The sequence below is a fragment of the Ruditapes philippinarum genome, unplaced genomic scaffold (genome assembly GCF_026571515.1).
Source record: "Ruditapes philippinarum isolate M1 unplaced genomic scaffold, ASM2657151v2 ctg8806_1_1_1_1, whole genome shotgun sequence".
Classification (NCBI taxonomy): Eukaryota; Metazoa; Mollusca; class Bivalvia; order Venerida; family Veneridae; genus Ruditapes; species Ruditapes philippinarum.
The window spans coordinates 8,035-33,366 of record NW_026854365.1 but is presented as its reverse complement, the minus strand read 5'-3'; the positions used below and the strand labels follow the sequence as shown (position 1 = coordinate 33,366).

At 34.0% G+C, this 25,332-nt stretch overlaps 1 protein-coding gene across 4 annotated transcripts; it reads left to right on the top strand.

Moving 5' to 3' along the window:
• Positions 1–840: 840 nt before the first annotated feature.
• LOC132739973 (ras-associating and dilute domain-containing protein-like) lies at positions 841–23,716 on the top strand. Of its 4 annotated transcripts, XM_060727827.1 has the most exons (13): positions 841–1,191; positions 2,349–2,382; positions 9,328–11,078; positions 13,495–13,532; positions 16,832–17,108; positions 17,401–17,614; positions 18,362–18,534; positions 19,082–19,229; positions 19,630–19,773; positions 20,301–21,575; positions 22,252–22,373; positions 22,722–22,861; positions 23,434–23,716. In XM_060727827.1, exons 3-13 carry the CDS (start codon positions 9,492–9,494, stop codon positions 23,531–23,533), a joined length of 4,218 nt encoding a protein of 1,405 aa, XP_060583810.1. In that variant the 5' UTR covers positions 841–1,191; positions 2,349–2,382; positions 9,328–9,491; the 3' UTR covers positions 23,534–23,716. The 4 variants fall into 4 exon arrangements, with proteins under 4 accessions (XP_060583810.1, XP_060583809.1, XP_060583806.1 ...); XM_060727826.1 differs by lacking the exon at positions 2,349–2,382; XM_060727823.1 differs by lacking the exons at positions 841–1,191; positions 2,349–2,382 and adding an exon at positions 4,963–5,107.
• Positions 23,717–25,332: the final 1,616 nt, after the last annotated feature.

Sequence of the window (25,332 nt, the reverse complement as noted above, 5' to 3'; positions counted from 1 at the left end):
CAAATTATTTTATTTTCACTGCTCATCACTATAATTGGCTGTATCTTTGTAAATAATCAATGGCTTATTTTCAACTTGGACAAAATAATAATTTTGTTATTTATGTACGGATTTGATTAATATGTGGACAAAACAACACTTGTGACCAAACGGACATGTGGAATATTTTAGATATGACATTGACCTTTAAAGACCTTGACCATGAAATGATTGAATTTTTATTATATTTTCTTCACTTTGTCATTTATTTATGGAAATGATTCATACTTAAACAAAACAACAAGTGTGACTAGCCATACCTATTATAATAAAATTAAAGAAAGAGAAAACAAAAATTTATCTTTAATTTTCTTTAGATTTGTTTAAACCGTTTATTTGTTTGCCTTTAGAAAAAGAAAGAAAACAGACAGAAAGCCCTGTAGCGCGAACATTTTATTTGTTAAATTGACATTACAAGGGTACAAACGAGAGTAGCACTTTGCGTAATAAAGTTAAGAAAATTCTTTCAAAAGAAAAAGTTCGAATTCAGACTTAAACTGTATTTCATGGGCAGACGCAATAATACATAAAAGCTGAAATACGCAGATCAATAAAATAAAAAAAAATATTTTTATATAAATTTTACCTAATTAAATATAAACATTTTTTTTATCCCGGCAAACAATGAAGTCTGTGCCAGTCACCGTATCAAATCCGCTTATTATTTCCTTATAATTGTTTGTATTTGTGCCTGTATTTAGCGTACTCATCCCCATGAAGCCTGGACAAAAGGAGGATAAAACTTATCAGCATTGCTTGGGAAATGTGACACCCGGCATGTTTGTCCGGGATGAACACATTGTTACTTTTTTGAAAGAACGCGGCGATGTACGGAGAGATTTTCATCAAAGCTAGTTTTGTTTAAATAGATATAGTTACTGTTGTATTCTTATTATCTATTTAAGATGTAATTTAGTAAAACAGGGCGGTGCTTTGACGAATTTCGATACCACACAAACTAGAGTACGAGGGTCTAAGGAATAGCGGAGACATTTCGGAAACAAGTGCGAAAATGTGTCATACAAAAATATAAATTAATTGTGCTGAAATGTTGAGGAATACTTTTTTAATAAATCGATGAAATGCAGTTTCTGGACTATAATTAACCCACAAAAGATATAAGTATTATATATATGTCTCCAAGAAATTTTCGTAAGTATATATATATGTGTATATAGCTCTCTGTTGCAAACATTGTAAACTTTTCCAAGACTGTTACTGGTCTATGTACAAGTCACTTTGTTTTAACAACGTTGGGTATATATTTTTAAAAGCATTTCTGTTTAAAATTTAGGTTTTGGTGACAGAATAATTGCCCATATTTCCATTTACCTGTTCTACTTAAAGGGACCCACTGAGTTTTTTTTACTAATTTACCATATGATGTAGTTCTAGACGTGCAAAGTCAGATTTTTCGCTTGCTCAGATTTTCCAAAATTATTATTCTAATTGTGAAAAAAATGACTTTAATTTGAAAAGCGTTTCAACGTTTTTCACTCAAATCGGGCTAACAATAGCACAAAAATACGATTTTCAGAGTATATTTCTTAATTGTCCTTTGCATATCTTTCTGTTTTAAATGCCTCAATTGATCAAAGAAAAAATAGCGTATCTTTTTCTTATCTCTGCAAAATTGTACATGTATATGCAAGCCTAAAAATCTATACAATCTAACGAAATTTAAGATGGGCAAAAAAAAAATACGGGATAGAACTGGACTTTTCAAAAGCTACACATTCAAATTTATATTTTGGTCTTCAAAGTTAATAAAGACTGACCTAGATTTTAAAATATAACTGTTTTTTTTTAATTTATGCAGGATGCATATTAACGGCACTGGCACTTTTTTTCTTACAAAATTAAAGTATGTTAGACATAAAGGCTACCTGTTAACAGAATCCACGCAAGGGGTCTTTGTTGATACAGAACACAAGTTATGTACACAATCTGAAGAATTTACTTACAAATTTAATATAACAGCAAATAATTTAATTATACGTCCCCCATTTGCCTTTTTACATCTAGAATGAAAAGCCCGATAAAACTTGTATTGGAGAGTATTTAAACCTTTCTTATGCCAGTATTGACAATATTTTGTGAAACATCAATATGTTTAAGTAAATTTTACCTCTGACTTTGATTTTTCATTGTGTATCTAATTTGAAAATTAATGATAACCACATTTATTTAGGGTGTCAAAATCAAACATTCGGTAAAAGTCAAACATGCCTGTATGTTCTTTGAAATAAAGTGCACATTCGGAGTTATTCGGATTTTTCTTTAGTTAATAGCGCTGTTATATTATTTAGTGCACTCAAGATGCGGAATATCGGTTTGGATAAGGTAAATCTTACATTTCACTTCATAAGGAGTTTATGTATTAATTATTTCCTTCTTAGAACAGAAAGTGATAAGCATTTGCCACCAGTATAGCAGAGTAGCATTTTCCACCAGTGTTTCATTGAAGTATTTGCCACCAGTATAGCAGAGTAGCATTTTCCACCAGTATTTCATTGAAGCATTTGCCACCGGTCTAGCATAGTAGTATTTGCCACCAGTCTAGCATAGTAGCATATTTGCCACCAGTCTAGCATAGTAGTGTTTGCCACCAGTCTAGCAGAGTAGCATTTGCCACCAGTCTAGCATAGTAGCATTTGCCACCAGTCTAGCAGAGTAGCATTTGCCACCAGTCTAGCATAGTAGTATTTGCCACCAGTCTAGCATAGTAGTGTTTGCCACCAGTCTAGCAGAGTAGCATTTGCCACCAGTATAGCATAGTAGCATTTGCCACCAGTCTAGCAGAGTAGCATTTGGGACCAGTCTAGCATAGTAGTATTTGCCACCAGTCTAGCAGAGTAGTATTTGCCACCAGTCTAGCAGAGTAGCATTTGCCACCAGTCTAGCAGAGTAGTATTTGCCACCAGTCTAGCAGAGTAGCATTTGGACCAGTCTAGCATAGTAGTATTTGCCACCAGTCTAGCAGAGTAGTATTTGCCACCAGTCTAGCAGAGTAGCATTTGCCACCAGTCTAGCATAGTAGCATTTGCCACCAGTCTAGCATAGTAGCATGTGCCACCAGTCTAGCATAGTAGTATTTGCCACCAGTTGTACGTCATATGTAATAAGACTGTCAACAAACTGACAGACTCTTCATACAATGTCACAACAATGTATGTCATATGCAATTCTTACAATTGATTCTGGTAGATTAATCTACGATATAGTTATACTGACATGCGATTTACGTGCAAACAAAATCACTTTATAATAATTGAAAATATTTAAGAGATAAAAGATCAAGATTTTAGACTATAATGAAAGGAGGTAGTCCTTAAAAGGGCTGTTGGTCCTGCCTTACAAGTCGTCTATCTGTGCTAAGGGCTTACGCACCCTAGCACACCATCCTCATCGTTTCTGCCTAAATTGTAGGGTCATTCCCCTCAGCATTAGTCAGGACATCGGCAGCTGGTCCTCAGTTAAAGTTCTGGACTTTGTTTATTTTTCGCCATCCCAAGTTCGTCAAATCGTCTGCAAGATGCCCTGTGCCTTCTCAGCGACGTGCACGCTCTGAGGAGTAAGAAGAATGTCCGCTTCATCATATATCATGGTTTATATACCAATGGTAGCTTGGATGATCTTTGCTACAGTGAATGGTAAAATGCACCCTTTCCCCATCACTTGGTATCTTTCATACATAACATATGCGCATATTGATTGCTTCTGAGCCAAGTAAATTCTACAGGGCATTTGTTAGTTCAATGGGGTAATCATGCACTGTATTCTACTGTTAAAAAAAAAGAAGAAAAAAGAACACAAAATAAACACACACACACCGATGTTTCCTGAAACACAACGGCTGAAAATTAAACATAAAAAACTGAGCATATTCAAACCAAACATGTAAATTGTTAATCCTTTCTTTACATTTCAATACAATAATAATTTGAAATTGAAAAATGCACAAATAAAATAATCAAGACTGTCAACAAACTGCCAGTCTCTCCATACAATGTCACAACAATGTACGTCATATGCAATAATGGTATTTTCTCTCTTACAATTGAGTCTGGTAGATTACTCTACGATATAGTTATACTGACGTGCGATTTACGTGCAAACAAAATCACTTTATAATAATTGAAAATATTTACGAGATAAAAGATCATGAAAACATGTTGACAGTAGATCTATCGCACTTTCATAGTAAGTATAAAGAGGATTTAAAAACTGGAAGTCGCATTTTTTTGCTGCAAAAGTGCATCCTAGTACTTTTTAATATCACGTTTAACACTTAATTTCTAGCTCAGATTATCTTAGTTTTCTCTTTCTCTTTTTATTTAAATAGACTGCGTCTTGGTTTAGTTTCATATGTTTCCACCCTTTTTATGTTAAATTTGTATATTTGTTGAACCATTCTACCAAGTAACTGCCGACTGGGACCGACTAGTGTTGAGTCGCCTATGACAAAATGGACCTAGTCCCACCTGGTCACATATCTAAACAACTTTTCGTTCATCAAAATTTCTGGATCTCTATAAGTAAAGCGACCAGCGAGGTTCTATACTGGTGTCATATATGCTTGTATTTTTGGCTCTAGCGTTAAGAGATTTATTATTATTACTTAAGACCTTTCTTCTGGCAGACTGAACGGAAGTACTAACAAAGCTTGGCACAGACGGACAGAGGCCTTTTTACGGTACATTAGCATAACGTAAAAGAAAGTTCCTATATATTTCATCAAGTTAATCAATCTGATTATGATAATCCGCAAATCGGCTAAAACTGGATTACGTCAAATTCATCAATTAGATATAAGGGGAGAAGGTACGGCTCGGATTAGCTCCAGACATTGCGCACGGTTATCACGTGATTTCGAAATGACCGTTACATTTTACTGTTATAGTTCAGATGTTAGATTAAAAAGTGTTCAATTTGGACCTGCTTGGTTAGTTTTAAATCTCATTTGATAGAAATCTATCTCAACTGAAATATTGTTGGATTTTTGGATAAAAATGAGATTTTTATGTGTTTATAGACATGACTGAAGATTCGGTGTAGCTGCTTTACGGTAATTTTACCTTTACCATAAATAACGCGCATTTTGTTTAAATTTTGTTCGACTAGGACAAGATGTTTAATCAAAGGATGAAAATATGTTTTAATTAGATAAACAATTCGATTTGAACGAATAGATGAATGCTCGTATATGATTTATTACATAACCAATCTGTTAATTCAAAGACATCATGAAAAGGAAGACAATAGATTTTTTAAAACTTCGTTTATTTATCAAGTATAATAATCATATGACACAACTTAAAATAAATGTTGGTTGTCTTAATTCTTTACAATTATTTCCGTATTCCCCCTAGATTTCAAGACAATATTTTATAAGTCCATAAATATTAATGCAAATTTTATTGAAAAAGAAAACCTTCTAAAGTAGTGCGACACTATCTTTAATCTCATGTATGTAGTAGTATTTGAATTTAATATTATGTTTCTCGTGCACATAAATCAGATCCCTCCCACTTATAATGTTGTATGTTAAATCACAAGAAAATATATACCGATAACATATACCACGTCCTTTCAAGACTTTTCAAAAGGCATAATCTTTCCTTAAAGCTGAGGAAATTGGGAAAGAACATCTTTGTTACAGACCACGTGGAAATGATCTGATGACATTACAAATTTCAAAGTCATATGCGGAATTAATTGCTGTACAGAAATAAATGTTTATTTCGATTTTTTTTAAACATTTTTGTTTGTTTAAAGCTAAAGAAAATCGTTATCATCCGACTTGCTATTGTTGAAATCTTTTAAAGATATTACCTAAACTTCCTCAAATAGGGTTTTAATACCGCATTTTCCCAGTTTATTCAGTGTTAATTGTTTTTATAATTATTTAAAGACATTTTTCAATGACCAGTATAAACAACTGATAAATATAAGCCGTAAAAATAACTTTTACAACAGTTTGCGGTTGTCGTAATTTCCTGGTGGTCGGCCATTGTATTTTACTACTTTCCACCCCCTCCCTATTGTCAACTTCCGCTCTTTTTGCTTTTTTATCATTTTAAAATTGCTTTAATCTGATATTCGTATCACATGTCTCCTTGACATGACATCCCATTGTAGTCGAGAGCCCGCGCAATTATCGTCTGCTGAATAGATATCAAAGTCCCTTTATTTAAAGTAATACATTATGCAGGACCTTTCATTTCTCTTTGGTCCTAGTTTTAGATACGTATTCTACGGTCAATGGGACGTTGTCTCGTGCGTTGATTTATTAATTATGACCGCTTATTAGAATGTTCAAATTTTGTATAAATTACATCCCACGGCGCATTGAGTTTGTTTGACTGTACAAATCTAATAGCACCCAGTGGACCACCTGGTATTCCCCATACATACTTTGTAAAACGATCGAACATTTGCGTGGTCGAAAGATTCCTTAGTTTTCAATATAGAAAATTTAAGCCCGATTGTCACGAAAACACAGAACTTATTTTAAACCAATTTCGTGTCCGCTTCCTGGTATAAACCAGTACTGGCGTCTGATATGCTTTGTCCATAACCCACTGATAGGCTTTGCTCATAAGCCAAGTAAAGTTTGGACCCAATATTCAATGGCTGTGGGGTTTAGGCAGTTAACCATGTATCCCCTTAAAGACAACTGGTAAATTAGACAGACATATTCTTTTGTGTACGAACTTAAATAATTGTAATATTAGTTTAAAACTATATTAGTTTATGGACTGAAGATGAGCCACACATTAGTTTAACAAAATATTTGGATGTTAATCGAACTCATATGTAGTTTTTAGGTACATTTTGACCCTTTCCTTGCTAAATTTCTTAAATGCACTTGTCAAGTTTTCAATATGGACTAAAATAATTAATCCTTTTTGGGGGAAAAATTAAAATATTTACTCACTGAATAGTGAACAGTGCCGACCACGATAAGATGGCATGGACGTATATTCTAATCTTGGCCTGCACTGATCGCATTTGTAGAAACTACTGCTAACGACAGAGTTAAGGTTAAACTTGAAAATGCGTTTATAGATGTGACATTATTTTAATGTTAAATCAAAATTTCAATTTATTGTAATTTTAATCATATTATTATACTGGTCATGTCTACAAAACAGCCACTATCTGTTTATGCCAAGCGAAGCATCTATTAATTAACCGTAGTTTATGCTAACTTCCTTTATGCTAACTTCGATAATAACTAGTCTTTACCATTAGTTAGAGTCTGCAAGGTCAGGCCAGACTCCGTGCCGTTGCCTTCTTTAATATTATTTCATTTGGATTTTTATTTCAATTTAATTGTAGACGGGTCCATATTCAAAGCAGGGAAAGTCCGTTACACAAGGTTTAGTGTAATAAGGGCTCAATTACCGTGAAATGTAATAAATGTCATATCCAAATACCTAATGTAATTGGATTATCACAAAGTTAAGAAATTTAATCATGAGTCACGTGTCACCTCATTAAACTCAATTATATACATGTATATTTATATATTATCACAATGCTACAGTACGTTTGTTAAATATAATAACGTCACTATACCAAAACGAAATCATTTCATTGAATTGTTTCGAAAAAAAATGAGCCCACTTTTCAAGATATAGAGATAGTCATGAAGGGGTACACACTAATAAGGACCACATATTTGAGCTATTTATCGCTTGTGAAAACAACGCATAACTGATATGGTGAATACTAAATGTATTTATGTAAGTTGATCCGTCAGTTTTGTTTTTGGAAAGTAAGATTTCGTGTTAAGCCGGGTATCTTAAATATTTGTATAGAGTTATGAAGTGTCAAAATTAAAGAGTTTGGATTCAGTTGCAAGCGGTTGGAAATTAATACTAAGATGTAAGCTCGTTTTATTTCTCATTTTGTTTTTATTTTTGGGGGTTGTCATATATATTTGATGATGGTGATTTATATTTGTGCAAAATACATACATTAACCATGCATCTAAGGAGGAAATGCTGTGTATCCCAAATTGTCTGCTTATATTCACGTGCAATGGCCAAAGTATTAACTCTTATTAAACTTGTTTAATGGAATAGCCTTAATTTTAATTTGAGATGATCCATTTATAAATAGTGTCGGGTATTTCAACGAAATAAAAACGAATCACCAAACAGCACAGGATCTGGTTAGGACTGCATGGATGGTCTGACGGGACCCTAGTCTGTTGGCATACGTTCGTCAGGACGATGTACGTGTATTGTGCTTGTTGCGTTAAGGGAACCATTGTATCTTATGTTACCATATAAACTGGAACATTGCCACCTTCCCTTGCACTGTTGTGGTACCAAGATAAGCACATGTTAAACTATCTTTACTCTTGGCTGTCTTTATGATACCATTTTCTTGTTCTTTATGTCTTATTAGTATGTTATCTAAGATCGAAAGCTCTGAATGTTTAAGTCTTTTATACTTTTGATAACGAGGAAGCTGAAGGTTTCCCTATTTAAGTTCATTTTTGAACGTGTAAAAACAATTGTGCTGCAACTTTGCTCTATTATATGATCATTGATGAGTAGATGAATAGAATACGGATGTCTTCGAATAGTTCATAAGCTATTTCGTAAAAGGGAACACATACATTATGTCAAGTTTTACATGTGTGAAATTCATCTCTCACAGTCCTGAAATTAAAAAAAGAAAAGAAAAAAAAGGTACTATTTTACAATGATTTATCCTAAAGTCAATATACATTTGAAACCACGCTTGTGTATTTACTCCCCGATGTTATTGACGATTTTAAGACAATAGAGCATGGTTTAATTATTATCTGTAAATCACAACGCTCCGCTTATGATGATAAATTATAAGGAACTCATTGTCCAATTGGTTATTATATTACTCTTAACGATAAATCAAGAATGAATCCGAATGGTCTGTCATGCGCAATTGATCGACTTGTTGCGAATAATAACATCGTTTACGGATCATTTAAACGTTTGCGCAAATATGTAAATTGACTCAACAATGCGTCGAACTAATAAAATAATATCAGACTTGTGGTATTGAAAGAATTATGTTATGAAAAAATCGGGTCTTTACCCTTTTTGAAGTTTCTGGGGTTTATAGCCTATAAAAAGTTAATAAGATATTATTTGTATAACATTGATTCAGCGTTTGCGTTTTAAATGCCATAAAAAAAGAGTGTTTTATTTAATCTCGGGTATTTGAGCAGGTGGATATGCCAATATAAAAGTTATATTACTTAACATTTGTTTTATTTTACCTTTTCAGGGTCCGAGTATAACTGAAGTAAGCAAACATTTACTATTAAAACCAGTGAGAATGTAAAGTAAACTAAACTGAACATAATGAGAAAACTTGATACGTAATGGATATGCCATAGGAATAAACATTGCTTTTGAATGGCAAATTGATTTCTTTTTCAAAACGACACAATGGATAAAATTGCCCGTACTGATTGGAAAAGGCATTCAGCACCTTATGATTTTACATTCGATTTCACAGTGTACAATACTTCAGTAGATGCTATGGTCGATCAGGCAATGAAAGCATTCACTGAAGACACTGGACTACAGAGAACTGCGACAATCGGTAGAGAACGGAAGAAAATCGTGTGTGCGCCGAATCAGGAGAAAACGGAGCTGTCAACAGATCAGTATACCCCGGGTGTTCTGAAAGTTTTTGGAGAAACTATCTTTCCGGGAGTTCAGTATAAAAGTGTATTGGCATCATGTCGCTCAACCGCTCAAGAACTCGTGAAAGAAGCGCTTGAACGATTTGGACTTCCAATAGAAGATTATAAAGATTTCGTTCTATGTGATGTGGTAGGTAAATATGAACATGACCCCTGTGAATCGCGAGAGATAGAGAATGACGTGCCAAAATCTGATAAATGGGAACGCGTCTTTACTCGTATGCTCGCAGATCGTGATAAGCCATTACTTCTGCAGAAGTTTTGGAAGCCAATCGATGGATATAGCAGACGATATGAACTGCATGAGCGCGCGCACGTGACAGATTTAACAGACGATGATGATACTTCCGGTCTAAATCAGAATGTTCGAAAGATTTTGATATCAAAACTACGACCTGGCGCTATTCCGTTATTCGACGCTTCCAGTTTAGATCGTGATTCAGATGGATTAAAACTTAACGTGAATGGTACGCTTGATTGTGAAAAACGTATGGCACAATCAGGAAGGCATACCAACCAGGGAACTACTCAGCCTAAAAGAACATGTTCGGCTGAACAAGACACGACTATTCCTTCGAAGCATCCGTTTTTCGTAAACATAAGAGGCTATGATGTTGTAAAAGATAGAACGGTTTACGTGATAAAATCAAAAAGGTTTTCGTTTGGAAATCCGAATTTACGGAATCAAAATGATGCAGACGACACTCCTAGGTTTTCTCTTTTCGCGCCGGATGTAGATGCTGTTCATTGTAATGTAAAAGTGTACAAGTTTAAAAAATCAAATGGTGTAAGTGATCCATTAACTGACAGGAATAATTATTTTCTCGAGCTCGAACCATTAGTCGACAACGTAAGCGTGAACGGGCATAAGGTTCACGGTAAGATATTAGTGAAAAGTGGAGATGTGATTAATATAGGGATTTACTATGTGTTTCTCTTCAAGGACTGCAGTAAAGGAAATGACATTCCTTTATCATTACCATGGTTACCAGTACCGGATATGTCCGAGGAGGATGCCGACACTGATAACTCAGACCTCAAACTAAACCTTGGAAACGGCGAGGATGAGTCTAACTCAAACACTGATGAATCAGTGGACGCTTCTATAGCCGAACGGATGTCGTTTGCTTATACTAAAGAAAAAGAAGAGGAACTAGTAAAATATATTTGTGCAATAATCCAACAGCAGAATACGTGTAAGACTTACTCCCTGACAGTGGCGTTACTGTTTAGTATGTGTATAGAACACGCAAGCCGCAAGTTCGAGCGGCGACAGCTGAAACACTTGTTCTTGAGGATCCTCTTCACTGTCCGAGAGAATGTGGCTGTAAGTACACATATATATTTATCATATATTTACTCGTCATTATAAATAGTTATAGAATTACAGATGTAATAAAGACTTTCTTTTAATACTTAACGTGAGATTGTAAATCTACCCTGCTTAATCTTCAACTAATGTACACACTGGTTTAAAAATGGTGGAAATGAGTGACATAGATTCACAAAATATTAGTATTTAGTATGGTTTGACATGAATAATTCATCTTTTCACATTGAGAAAAAAAGAAAGAAAAAGATTAGACACAAACATCTGGAAGGCACTTTGCATCGCTCGTGCGCTCGTGTTACAACCTTCAATGCACGGACTCAAAAAATAGTACAGAATATTTGAAATGGTACACCATACGCTTATGATAGTATTTCAAGTGGCATGCAACTCTTAACTATTATTTGATTTATAAAGTCGTTCAAGTCATTTAATATTGATAGCTTTGTTTGACGTTTAACGTTTGTCCATTATTTTATTCATTATTTTATTCGATATGCTTTAATCTTATTTACATTTGGATTATAACATTAGCTATAATTGTTAAACTGTCTCGTGTCAAGAGGGCGGAATGCTTTAATCTAAAATCTCATCTGGCAGTTACACAAAATTAATAACTCTTACGAGTTCAAATGACTTTACCATTATTGTAGTATTGAAATAACATTACGTTTTAACCAGCGTGTTTATTTCAATTAAAAAACTTGACTCTGACCTTGAGAGCTTTGAATGACCATTTATTAAAATTTGTTCACCATTTTCAACTTACTATGAGAATAGCCAAACGGTTTGAATTGTGTACCTATTTGTGGACAGATGCACACAGACACACGCACGCATTAACATTCACAAAAACACCCACATCATGCAATATCAAAGCTTACCATTTCGTTAAAAAATAAGTTTGTACCAATGAAAATACATTTATTCATTTAGCTTTGTCACGAAAATACCGTTGCAGTGAAAGCCCATAACAGTTTCAATGGAACTGCAAGACTGGTTAAAGCTCAAATGATTTTTGATGGAGCCCGAAATTTTCGTGCAGAGAACTGTTTACATTGATCTACGCAATCATTAACACAGTATAATTAAGATGCTAACTCATTAACGAGCATCATTAAAATTTTAACACTTTTGTTTCATTGACACATGCTAGTATTAAACGACGTACAGATACCATTAAATTTGATCTGTTGATAATGATATAGGTCAGTCAGTTCTCTTTTCAAGGTTTAAGTTTAATGATGATTTTACACCTAGCACGAAATGAGCTTTTATCGTCTGGGGCCGTATTCACAACTGATCTTAAGTTATTTCTTAAGTTATAACATAAGTTGAAAAAAAAATCTTAGCTAAGAAAATTTTTTATCTTAAGATTAAGTCGTATTCTGAAAATGACTTAAGAAAAACTTAGCTGAGATTATTCTTAAGATTGAGAAATATCTTAAGTAATAAATATTTCACTTAAGAAAATTCTTAAGTCGGTTGCTAATGAAAGAGGGGTTTTCCGTTACTAAAAATAGTAACGGAAGTGCTCTTCAATGTCTAAAATTAGAACCGGGTGTTTATACGCTGTCAAATCCAGCTGAAAACATGTCAAAGTACCATATAAAACTAAAAGATGTAGATTATGTGGAAGGGATGGCAACATGAATTATAAAATGAAAATCTATATCTAAGTATAAAACTATATTAAGTTTTATAGCCTAAAATGGGAATCAATTTGGGGGAAATGGATACTCCATTTATGTTACTTGTCAAGGCCATGGCCTATGTATTGGCAAAACTCAATAGCACATATGAGCCGCGTCACGACAAAACCAACATAATGGGTTTGCGACCAGCATGGCTCCAGACCAGCCTGCGCATCCACACAGTCTGATCTGGATCCGTGCTGTTCGCTTACAAACCCTATTACAAGTAGAGAAACTGGTAGCGAACAGCATGGATCCTGGTTTAAAAGTGATTAAGGTCCTTATAAAATAGGCAAATCAATAAATGAATGTACGCATTTTTATTAAATCGTAAAAAAAAATGATAAAACTTGAACCATTTTTGAGTCCACTGTTATATGAGGAATTGGTGCCATGACCCAAGTAGAGCTCGAAGCGGCGATCTCTGGATAGAGAGGCAAACACCTTAGCTGCTAAGACACCGCTTCCCATGACTAGACCACCATTCTCTTAACAAAAATTTGGCAATTACTAAAAAAAAAAGAACCGCAACACCAAAAAGGGAGAACGTTTCGTAGCAGAACGAATAGATCCAGTTAATTAGTTCAACCCTAAAACGGCCATCTTCGCTTTAAATATTTACAATTCGAAACGCATTTTTTTTCGCCCTACAATCTCATTTTAAATAGTTCATGTTACCATTTTTTAATTTAATTACATTTGTAAATTTCTTTTTACAGGATACCGCCAAGTCATTGTCTGCCTGTAAATTTTCGTGGTAAGTAATTCATAGATATATAATGGTTATATAATAACATAACGGGATATGCCTTTTCTTCCCAACAGCTTATTAACATTCATATAGTTAAATACGATGATATATCATCTTCTGATTAAATTTACTGATATATATATATTTTTCTTTAATCATACGTGTATTTAAAGGATATTTACATTGAAAACCCTTAATTAAAATATAGTCTTGTTACAATAACCATGCGGTTAAAGAAATGATTTATGTTTTTTTTTAATCTTTAATAATGAAAGCTATATTAACCCATCGTGATATAACGTAAAATATTACCGCCATATATTACCATACGGTAATCTTTTTTTCTCCTATCTTTTCTAAATCAGTAGAATACCTTTAATTAGTACCTGCTGAATTTGTGAAATGGACTCGCCCTGTTTTGAATTCAGAACAGTTTATTCAGTTTTTTAAGGGATTTCAAAATTGAGCTGCAATTGTTGATATCCTTTTATAAGGAAACATATGTTTCCATAATAAAAATCTAAAACTTAATCAAAAACGGCAATGCCATCCCATTTCATGCAATAATATTTACAAAAAAAAAAACTACACAATATTTCAGATCCCGGACGCGAATGGCTTCTGCTGATTAAATGTACAAAAATAAGTACAAGTACCTTAACCCAATATTAGTGACATTTTCCTCGGATGTATAAATCAAAACAATAAAGTATGAAAGCTTTATAAGAAAAAAACAATGTTATTTTGTGTTCAGTCATTTAGTGTTTGAAATAATGCGGAAGTCTTCCTCAACCAGTAAAGCTGGAAAGTCGCCGTATGACATTTATGGTGTTGGTGCGACGAAAACCCCAGCCCAACACCCCTCCCCCCCCCCCCCAAAAAAAAAATTATAAAAAAAAAAAAAAAAAAGAGGAAAAGGTCAGGATGGGTCTTTAAAGTAATAGATTACAAATATTGAAAGCCGTATTATTGAGATTTAACATTTTTATTTGAGGTAGGCGACATTACATCAGTTATGAACCGTATACATTTGTCTTTGTTATCGTTTAATTTGCCCGTTAAGTACTACTTAAAAGTTTGAATATTAAAGAGATAATTATTAGAAGATTATATGTTCGAGTAAACAATCAAATACATTTGTAGACTTTAAACATATTCATATTTAGTATACTTTTGCCGTTCAACAGTTTAAAACATTCGGTATCGTACGGACGATGCATTAATTCTCATTAAACTGGGCTTGCTGTAGAAAAAAATCGTTGTCTGAAATTATTCCAAGGTCATTACTGGGGGAAAAAGGTCATCTTAGAGCATTGCATGTGGTCTTTAGCCATTTTATTTATCACCCTATTATTATATCGTTAGACTTTTTTCACAAGGTAATGCTGATTGAAAATATGTTTAATCGAATCATAACAATCATACAATATAAAGATTTTTCAATAACTTGTAAGTTAAACACACCTATGCATTGCAGAATCGGACAATCTTGAAGGATTGTTACATTTAATTAAAGAATCAATAACCGTTTATAACAAACCTAATTTGCTATAACATGCTAATCGATCTACAGGTCGATACTTATTTGCTTAATTCAAATTAATGTTTTTCTTTCATGTTTACACGGTGTATACCAGCACAATGCAATCGTATACCTTATTTTTATTTAACAATGATTGATTTATATAAATACCATCATAAAAAGTCAAGTCAGCGTAAAAAAGTTCGAGGATCAAGATAACAAGATATGACATTTTTTTTGGATGTTTCGGAATTCAAAATTTACACGTATTGTATTAGAATCTTAATCCGGTGCTAGGGGGCGTGGACGGTAACTTGCAGTTACAAACAAAATGAATTAAACTGAGCCTGTAACATTTTTTTTGGCGTTTTTTAAGGTTACCATCTTATCTATTCTATTGTTGAAATAGGATTCTTAATTCAGTCCCACATTAATTTATACGTGTAGCCAGTTTTATAGTGTATGTAAAATGGGTCCATTATGCACATAAAACACGTGCTGTAACACGTGTTTTCAAATTAATTGTTTTAAGTTATCCCAAGTTAGATGAAATAGTTTTCTGACAGAGCTTTAGAACTAAAACATCGAACGTCTAATAATGTTTTTACTAAAAAAATACGCCTGTTTCATGAAAAAACTATAATAAAAAATCCCCGAAAAACACTAATACATACAAGCACGCTACATGCGCGCTAAACACGCGTATAATATGCGTGTAAAATAGTAATGGTTGACTGAGTTTAGAAACATCTTAGATTTCAATCTGATTTACCTTAATTTGAAGATTTACTTTGATGATTACTAAATAGCCTGGGAAAAATAGTTAACATGTTAATCTACGATAGTTTTAAACTCACATAAAATTATATGGTGCATTAAAACGTTATTTTGTTAAAGATAAACACGTAACGTGCTAGAAATTCGTGAATAGATGTTTACGATATTATACTTCAATTGTTAAAAGATGGGAATAGTTATTTGAACCGGGCTTATTATTACTAAGTATGCAATAAAATAAAATGAGTTTACAATGAAAATTACCGTAGCATAGATCAAGAAGATCAACATGGTTATATTAGTTGTAAATTGCTATTTATAATTAAACAAAGTTGGCCTTCATGGTTGACTTCACGAATATGCTGACTGGCCTAGCTCTCGGTTCCACCAGGTTATTAATTAAGATTAAAACTTCGAATCCCACTGTAACAGCTATATTTGATTGTTTGAAAAAAAATAATAGACTACAAATTTGTACATTCAACCACTTGGATGATAATCACATTTTGATAACTTGGGGGAAGTTTGAAGACGTTTATATGATTAAAACTATGATATGGTGACCTTATTATCGTGAATACGTGAATACTAAACAGGTGTTTGAGTGTTACAGTCATATTTCAAAATCCATTTTACTGACTGTGTTTACTCCATCCGCATTTTTGAGTGTAAATGTATTTGTCACATTAATGTACAATATAACCAAGCGATAAAACTTATTTTCTGATTATACATCTATGACATTTTTGTATATTAATATTTAGACCCTTCTTTAAATTTGATAAAGCCATTAGAAACGATTTCATACGCAACTCAATAGAATTGTAAGGGATTTGATACATAAATACATATATAAATTAGTCTTAAGCAAAAGTATCAACTTTGAGTAAGAAAGATTGTTGTGTTGTTTTGTATAATTTATAACCAAAATATTGTGTTTTTCTATATTTGTGTTTAAGTTTAGTAGATATTTAGTTATATACTATAATATCGTTTTATTTTCCAGTACTTTACTAGATGCTACGGTACCTCCATCAGATCGGGACCGGAAACTGGAGAGATTGTTACTGTGGATATCAAACTGTGTTCAACTTCTGCTTTTCCTCAAACATACTTTCCAGCTTCCGGAACTTCCGCTCTCAGACCGAGGCTCCGCTAGAGGGCGTGATGAAAAAACGGCGAAAAAAGAAGAAAACGCCAAGCATGCTTTTGGCCAACTTGTGACAGGGTTGGAAGAAATCATTATGTTCTGTTTTCAGCAGTGTGTCTACACAATCACAAAGGTATTTAATGCTATTTCACGGATAACTCATTGTATAATCATCTTTTTGTATGACTATTAGAATTAGTTTTACCAGTGATTTAGGACCTTAATAGTAATTCTAAGTATGGTAAAGGGTACAAAATGACCGATGTTCTATCAAATAAAGTAACCATGCTTGTATGATTTGCGATGTCTTCTTACAAAACAGGTGTATCTTCTTTAATTGATATTTTTTTCATTATTTTTTCTCTAAATTCTCCTAATATCTTATAACTTTCTGATGCATTTTTGTTCATAATCTTTCATTGCAGACATTACACCCAGTTCTTCCGGCGCTGTTAGACAGTAATCCATTCAGTGAAGCGAACTCGGAACAGTGTTCAATGGAGGATGTGATCCATATGTTTGAACGCTTAGCGGAAGTCACGCATTCTGTGATGTTGCACGAGGGGATCACGCGCCAACTTTTCACTTATCTTTTCTTCTTCACCAATACGAACATCTTTAATAAACTCGTTATTGACGGTAATTATATCGCTTACTTCACACAAAAGAGAATGGTTTCTGATATTTGTTATTTCTTTCGCATCTGATTGAGTTGCCCCCCTATAACATGTACGGTTGTTATACACAAAACGCTGATTAAACATTTAAAATGTTATAATTTTTTTTCAAAGAAATACTATTAATCGTCTTCATGTATGCACGAAATTATTGCAGAAGTTAGTTTTAGTTCGTTGAGTTAATCACGAGGTAATTAACTTGTTTTATGACAGACACGTTTTATTTACATGCATGTATGTATGTATGCACTTTCTATCCCGGTTAACTCGACAGAAGGACTATTAAGTCTGATGGCCACTTGGACTCAATGTTTTGACTGTAAGACCGACCGATTTTACAATCTGGTATTACATAGCTGTCTGTCTTTACGAAAGGCGAACGCCGTATATATTATAAAAAGTCCTCTCGCTCAATTTGTTGGGCTAATGGCCACTGATTTGTGAGTTTGAATCTCGGAGGCAGCCTCTGTTTTATTTGGTCGTTTGACTATCTTTTTTGCATAAAAAATAATACTTTTGTTGATTTTTGTCGCAAGAAACAAAGGAAAACACGCACCTGATTGCCTCTTGCAACTTCAGTAAAGTTCTTTAAATATTCTTTATTGATTTCGAAGACGCATGTTACATACAATGTCGAAGCGGAAGTTATTTTCGTATTCAGTTTTTTTGTTCAGTTGATTACTAAACACGTATGTTTTCTTTCAACTAGATGGTGGAGTTCGTTATTACAACTGGCAAAGTGGTGTACGAGTTCGAGCCAATCTGAGTCAATTAGAGGACTGGGCGACCCAGAATGGGCTCGAGGATGAGTTCAGTCAGATGTTTGAGCCCCTACTTGCCGTGTCCGAGCTTCTTGCAACCTCCAAAAATACACTAGTCAAGGTAAACTATAAGACCATATTTACCCTTTGCCGAATTTCTTGAATTGACAAGTCTACCTTCCTCATTTAGAATTGTACACTATCAATCATGGGGATCTATACTTTCCTAGTGGTGATGGCTTATTACATTTGGTTCCATCAAGGTAAGGGCTAAACAAGAACAAGAAAACAAAACATAAGTAACAATAAACAATACCCATATATCACCTAGATAAAATTTGTCATAAAATCACAAGAAAAAGATACTAGTAAATACATTTGAAGAAAAAATCGTATTTGGAACTCGGCAAAAGGGACTAAGGCTTGAACTCGTTCAGGATTTCAGTTATAGTTTCTAAGTGGGAAAATAGGTTAAAATAGTTATTTAATCTTCATAACAACTGAGATAGAGTAAATAGATATCAATTAAAAGAAATTTTGCAAGGGGACCTGCTCACCATGTCAGAAGAGTCAAATGTGACCAAAGTTACCTCCCTTGGCATTCTGAAACAAATTAAAATGGGCTGAAAGTCATCGGTGGTTGATATTATTCTTGTTTGATATTTCAGTATCAGTGGCCAATGATGAAGACACACTACCAGCCACTTAGTCCTGGACAACTTCACCACATACTGTCAAATTACCATATGAGCGGAAAACCAACGCCAGTCGTCTGGACGCCGACACCAGACGAGATTGAACAAATTCGCAAAGAAGGTAAACGTAATCATAAATATAAAGATCACTAACTGTTATTGTTGAATAAGTATTCAATCTAAGTGAAAGCTTTGTTTCTTCAAGGAAATTGCATACGTTAACTTTTGCTACGGTAACAAACACCGACTTTTTTACTGGATGGATTTGATCATGTTTTATATGTGACATTGTCTGTCTGTATGAAATTTAAATTGACATACACATGGACTCATTATACAATGTTGTATTATGCTTGATTCGTATATAACTACGAGAAACGCAATATAATTATTTTGATATGAATTCATGTACAAGTATGTTCCTATTTAATGCAAATACCTTTGATATAAAATAATCATTAGCTCTTTTAAGAGCCGTAATAGCTACACTACCACCTTTTATGTTTTATTTATATTTACAGAGGTTTATCTGCTTCCCTTATCAAACCATCCGCCATTTGCATTGCCGGATAACTGCGGAATAATTGACCTAATTAGATCACCGGAAGATACGTCATTCTGGAATCATCTTCGGCGTCTGAAGTCACTGTATGGTGTTACAGAAGGTAATTTCATGCACAGTTTGACCGCTTAAATGTGTGGAATAATAAAGAACACTACTTTTATGTCTATTGCAAACCAGTTAATCATCACATTTAATGTTACAACCATTTGTGTGATTTCCAGTTTCTATTAGTACATGGGCATGAGACAGAATTGGCCAGCTTTAGTATAAAACATTTGCGGAGTTGTTTGTTGGTTGGTTGGTTTGATTGATTGGGTTTTACGTCACACCGACACAGTATAGGTCATGTGGCGACGCTCCAGCTTTACTTGTAAGGAAAATCACAGGTGCCCTTCCATGCATTCTTTTATGAACGAACAGGTAGAAGCAACAACGTTCCGTAAGCTAGCTGGATAGCTTCCTCACATGAAAGAAACCAAAGTCCCATGTTGGGATTCGAACCCACATCGGAGAGGGTCAAGTGGTTTGAAGTCAACGACCTTAACCACTCGACCACGGAAGCCCCAACTGTTGTGGAAGAATTGCCATTATAGTTTACGCTTTTTGATATAGTATCTTTATTTACAGATGACAGCGACAGTGGATTCAGTATCAGTAACACTCCTCGTGGGTCTTGCAGTGCGCCAAAATGCGACATCGCCGATCCTTTCTTTGAGCATGAAAACAAAGAGCAGGCAGACGAAAAATTGAAAATTGAGGGCAAGTCGAGTAATCCAGAATCAGCGCTGATTTCGATGCTACACAAACAAAAGAGCAGATTACCTGTGAAAAAGTGTAACACAAATCCTTGGGCCAAAGTTCCGAAACCAGGTACTGGTGTTTGTAATTGTGCAAATGTTCCGGCGGACGAACTTGCCACTTCCGGTACATTAGCGTCTGACCTAATGAAAGAAGAGCGGCGAGAACAAACGGAAACGTCTGAACAGATAAAAGATTTGGTGGACATCAGCAGCATGTATGTAAAGGCAAGCGAAATAAGAGCCAACAACAACAACAACAACAGCCAAACGATGTGTAAGACAGAACAGAAAGGGAAACAATCGACACAAAGGTACCAGAAAAGTGTTATGTCTGGAAACGTAGCAGATTGTTCTGCTAGAACATTACCAAAATCTCTGCAAATAAAAGAGAGAACTAAATTAAAACAGTTACAAAGTAGAATTAGTCAAGCACATAGTTTCAGCGTTGATGACTTACCATTACGTTTGTTGAAACACAGACCAAGTGCATCGTTTGAAGAGGCTATAGAACGCGGATACACGTCAGACACGTATCATTGCAAAAGTGCAAGCATAAGTGAAGCAGAAGAAGATAATTTAGAAAAAAAGCAGACGACAGATGTTCCGGTAAAATCCCGGACCCCGCGCAATGGTATTAGGAGACATAAGTCCCTTGTTTCCGACAGTGTTTCAAGTGATGAAGTATTTCATAGTGAAAACCACATAGATACTATTTATAAGGGTTACCTAAGTGATATTGCCACGCAACCATTACCTAATAAAATGTCTTTCAAACAGTTATCTACCTCAGTCAACTCTCAGCTCAAACTGCGGACTAATGCTCAGAAGCTGACCTCTGTGAATTTTGATTCACAGTCCCGTAGGTCGTCTATTGAACTCACAAAAGACGATTTATTTATAAACAAAGGAAATAACTTGAAAAGTGCAACTACTGGAATTGATTTTGAGCAAGCAGACGACATGTGTGAAACAGAAACACATGAGGCGTTTCCAGGGGAATTATTTACAGAGGTGAACGAAAGTACATTAGCTGCACTAAAGAGGCACGGAAGCTCTCTTAATGTAGCCCCGTCATCGGAAAATAGTCCGAGAACAATATCATGTAAGTATTTGTAAACGCTATTTACTATGCCATTGTAAGAAAAGGGAGAAGGGTACATATGAACCGGCCTATTGCAATTTATGTTGATAGAGAGTAAGTCACATCGATCCTGTTTAAGTCATATTGCGACTTCCAAGCTAGGAAAAGATTGCTGCCAGTTCGCCTCACATGGCAACATCTGACTATATTTCCCCTTCACGGCGTCTGGGCAAATGATATAATATAGGCATTCTTTACCAACAATTTGAAATGCGGTCCCTGTACTCCCTTAAAATCAGTGGTTAAAATTTAAAGAAATTGGGAGTTCATGTTCAATATTATATAAAAATAAACATGGACCTCATAAAACAGTTAAAAGAACCAGTATTAATATAGAATACTTGTATGTACGTAATCGAAATGTTGTGACGACACTTATCTTACAGACATTATTACATACGAAACTTAAACAAATAAGATGGACAGAAGAGAAATTTCTGAAAGAAAAAAATATTGGTCGTAAGTTCTAATGAGATGCCTAACGATTATTGATTCTTTGCATGCCTGTTTGATATTTTACACCTTATAATATATAACCAATGAACCTTCGGCATTTGAACCACGTATCTATAATAATCACATAGTATGCATTATTTGAAAACAACTAGGTAAATGATACGTATGTGTTACGTTACAGATGAGCAAGTTTCGGAAGTTCTTGGACCAGACGAGAACAAGAGAATGTCACCATGCCCATTATTTACAGTGTATCTGAAAAGAGGAAATACTGGACTCGGGCTGGGTCTTATTGATGGCCTGGTAAGATTTTAGTGTCTCAAATTATTGTAATGAAAGGGAGGTAACTGTTGAATACTGGTCGAAACTTCAATGAAAACAATACGTAATGGCGATTTGCACGTTTTTATACATAAGTTAATTTTTACTATAACATGATTATGAAATGTTACTAGAAGTGGCTTTATACTCGTATAAGCATTTTTAAATTGTAGAATGTATAATTCATAGTATATACTGCTTCTTGGTGTTTAGAAACGCATAAAAGGTGATATCTAACCGAATATATGATGGTGTTACTAAATAAAGAAATGTTTAAACGGGCATCAGTGATCTAAACTGACATTATGGCAGGATTGCTCTATTTTTCAGCATACGCCACTACGTCTTGCTGGTATATACATACGCAAAATTCTTCCAAATAGTCCGGCTGCACTTAACGGATGTTTACAAGTCGGGGATCGGGTCCTGGCTGTGGACGGAAAAAGTGTTATTAACGCAAACTACCAAAGGTACCAGATTTAATTTGATCAGTGAAATTTACTACTTTTTGTTACGCATTTAATCGGTAATTACTTGTTTACATAACATACAATGTATTAAACAGGGTGTTATAATGCTAACACACTTCTCTCTATTCCTCTATGGAATAGATAGGACATTCAAGTGCATTATTATACGATAAATACATGCACGGCTTAAATAGGAAAGGAATGTTTGTACACGTGATAAGATGCCAGATATGACGCCAGTAAACCAAATGACGTCAGGAAAATTACTGCCATGCTCAATGTAGTTTAATATTTTATCTCTTTTCATTAGCATGTTAGAATGAAAATAAGTATTCACTTTTCTTGCATTATAGTATAGTAATGTATGGTTTATCGTTCAAATGCTTTGTAATTAATAATAAAAATTAATTACTCAGGTCTATCGGCCTCGTTGATTATATTCCAACGCATTTGAACTCGAACCGTGCATTTTTCTACAACAATGCACTCAAAATTGATACATATTTCCAAATTAACATACATCTTTTGATTAAAATTTTAATATTTTCTATTATGCTTCTTCTTTTTAACAGCACGATGAATACAATCAAAGACGCCGGGGATACGTTGACGTTGTTGGTTGCCAGGGGCAACGAGTCTATGGCGACGAAAGTTTCAGTTTCTCAAGTTTAAAACATTACCATTTATATCAAAATAACTTGTCAGCACTTCAGACTCAACGGCATCTCCTTAGGTATCAGATTGAAAATTTTCGACTAAGGATTATTTAAAGCAGGGTTTGATTTAGAGTTTGATAAGAGATAGTAACATTCTGTGATACTAGATTAGAACTAATAATAAAGTATTGATTAACTAAATGTTTATTTGTTTTAATTTGTTTGAAAAACTCATGCAGCATCCGTGTCTAAAGATACATCGGTATAGACAATGTAGATGTTATTGGTATAGACAATCTAGATGTTATTGGTATAGACGATGTAGATGTCATTGGTAAAGACAAAGTTGGTATAGACAATATAGATGTTATTGATTAAGACGATCTACGTGTTATTGGTACAAAGTTGGTATAGACAATCTAGATGCTATTGATTTCGACGATATAGATGTTATTGGTACAGACAAAGTTGGTATAGACAATCTAGATGTTATTCAACAACAACCAAAGTCTACAATCAAAGTTAACCAGAAACTGTTTACATGATCTGTTTACCGTTTACTTGCAAGATATGGCAAAAATGTATCATTTATTTGAATTCCTTCTCTGTGTAAATCAGGCAATTTAATCCGAGCTTTAGTATTTATTGACATTGATCTGCAAAATGACAGTTCTTTTAAATTGACAAAAAACAAAACAACAACAAAACTGTACACTTCATAAATAGCATCTATTCAATACATTTTCAAATGAAAATATGTTTAAAATTTGTAAAAAAAACGAGTATCATAGTAACATAAACATATCAAACATAGCTACAGAGTTAACATGAATATTGAGAGGACAATTTTGAATTTACCTGTTGGAGGTGGTTTGTGTTTTAAGATACAATCAACAGACTTTACTGAATGAAGATTTATCCTGATTGCAAGATAAACAAACAAATGTCTGCAATTTATGTAATTTTCTTGTGATCGGCAATTTAATCCAGCTTTATCATTCATTGAACATATCTTTGAATGAGTTTATTCGTTTTAGAAAACAAAAAAAAACTCTGTAACTTCATCAATAGCTTTTCATACATCAAAAATGAAGTAGTTAAAAATTTGTAAAATAACGATACATCAGAAATAACATACAACAGCTACAGTGGCTTCATGGAATTTGAGAGGGCAAATTTTGAATTTACCTGACTTATTAACTTTTTACAATCATGTTTAACTGCTTAAATTTCTGGAAGCATTGACCGTTTTCGTGTTCAAATATATTATTATAATATTTGTAATTGCCAAAGGATTCAACGAACGTTTTTAGAGGTATGAAACTAACACAGATGCAAATGAATCAAAAGTAATGGCAGACTGTGCAGAAAGATTCTACTTTGTTTTTTTGCACTTTTATTTCAGCGTGACATTGTCATGCATTTGAAAGACGATCAGTTGTTTTATTACTTAACTTTGCAACATTTGACAGATTTGTTTCAAACTGAGTGTAATTGAATCTAAGCCGACGCATTTAAAAAAAAATTAAGTTAGCTCCATTTCTAATCACATAGTAATCCGAATTAAAATAATTCAAACATGTCATCAACAGTCGAATTTAAATATATACCCATATTTCTTTATGGATATTCTTTCTGCCCGCATTCTTCTATCATCTTTATCTTCAAAAGCGTAATGCATATTTAATGCCAAACTTTCTTCGTCCTCAATATCACTGAGATCAGTGCTTTCATCTGATGAGGAAAGCCTGCTATTTTCCAAACATTTATCAATCTTATCCATCCGCTTTTTATTAATTTCAATTTCCTTCGCAA

Coding starts and splice junctions, on each gene's coding strand:
- LOC132739973 (XM_060727826.1), top strand. CDS start 9,492: ATGGATAAAATTGCCCGTACTGATTGGAAAAGGCATTCAGCACCTTAT. Junction 13,533..16,831: donor TCTGCCTGTAAATTTTCGTG/GTAAGTAATTCA, acceptor TTTATTTTCCAG/TACTTTACTAGATGCTACGG. Junction 21,576..22,251: donor TAGTCCGAGAACAATATCAT/GTAAGTATTTGT, acceptor GTTACGTTACAG/ATGAGCAAGTTTCGGAAGTT.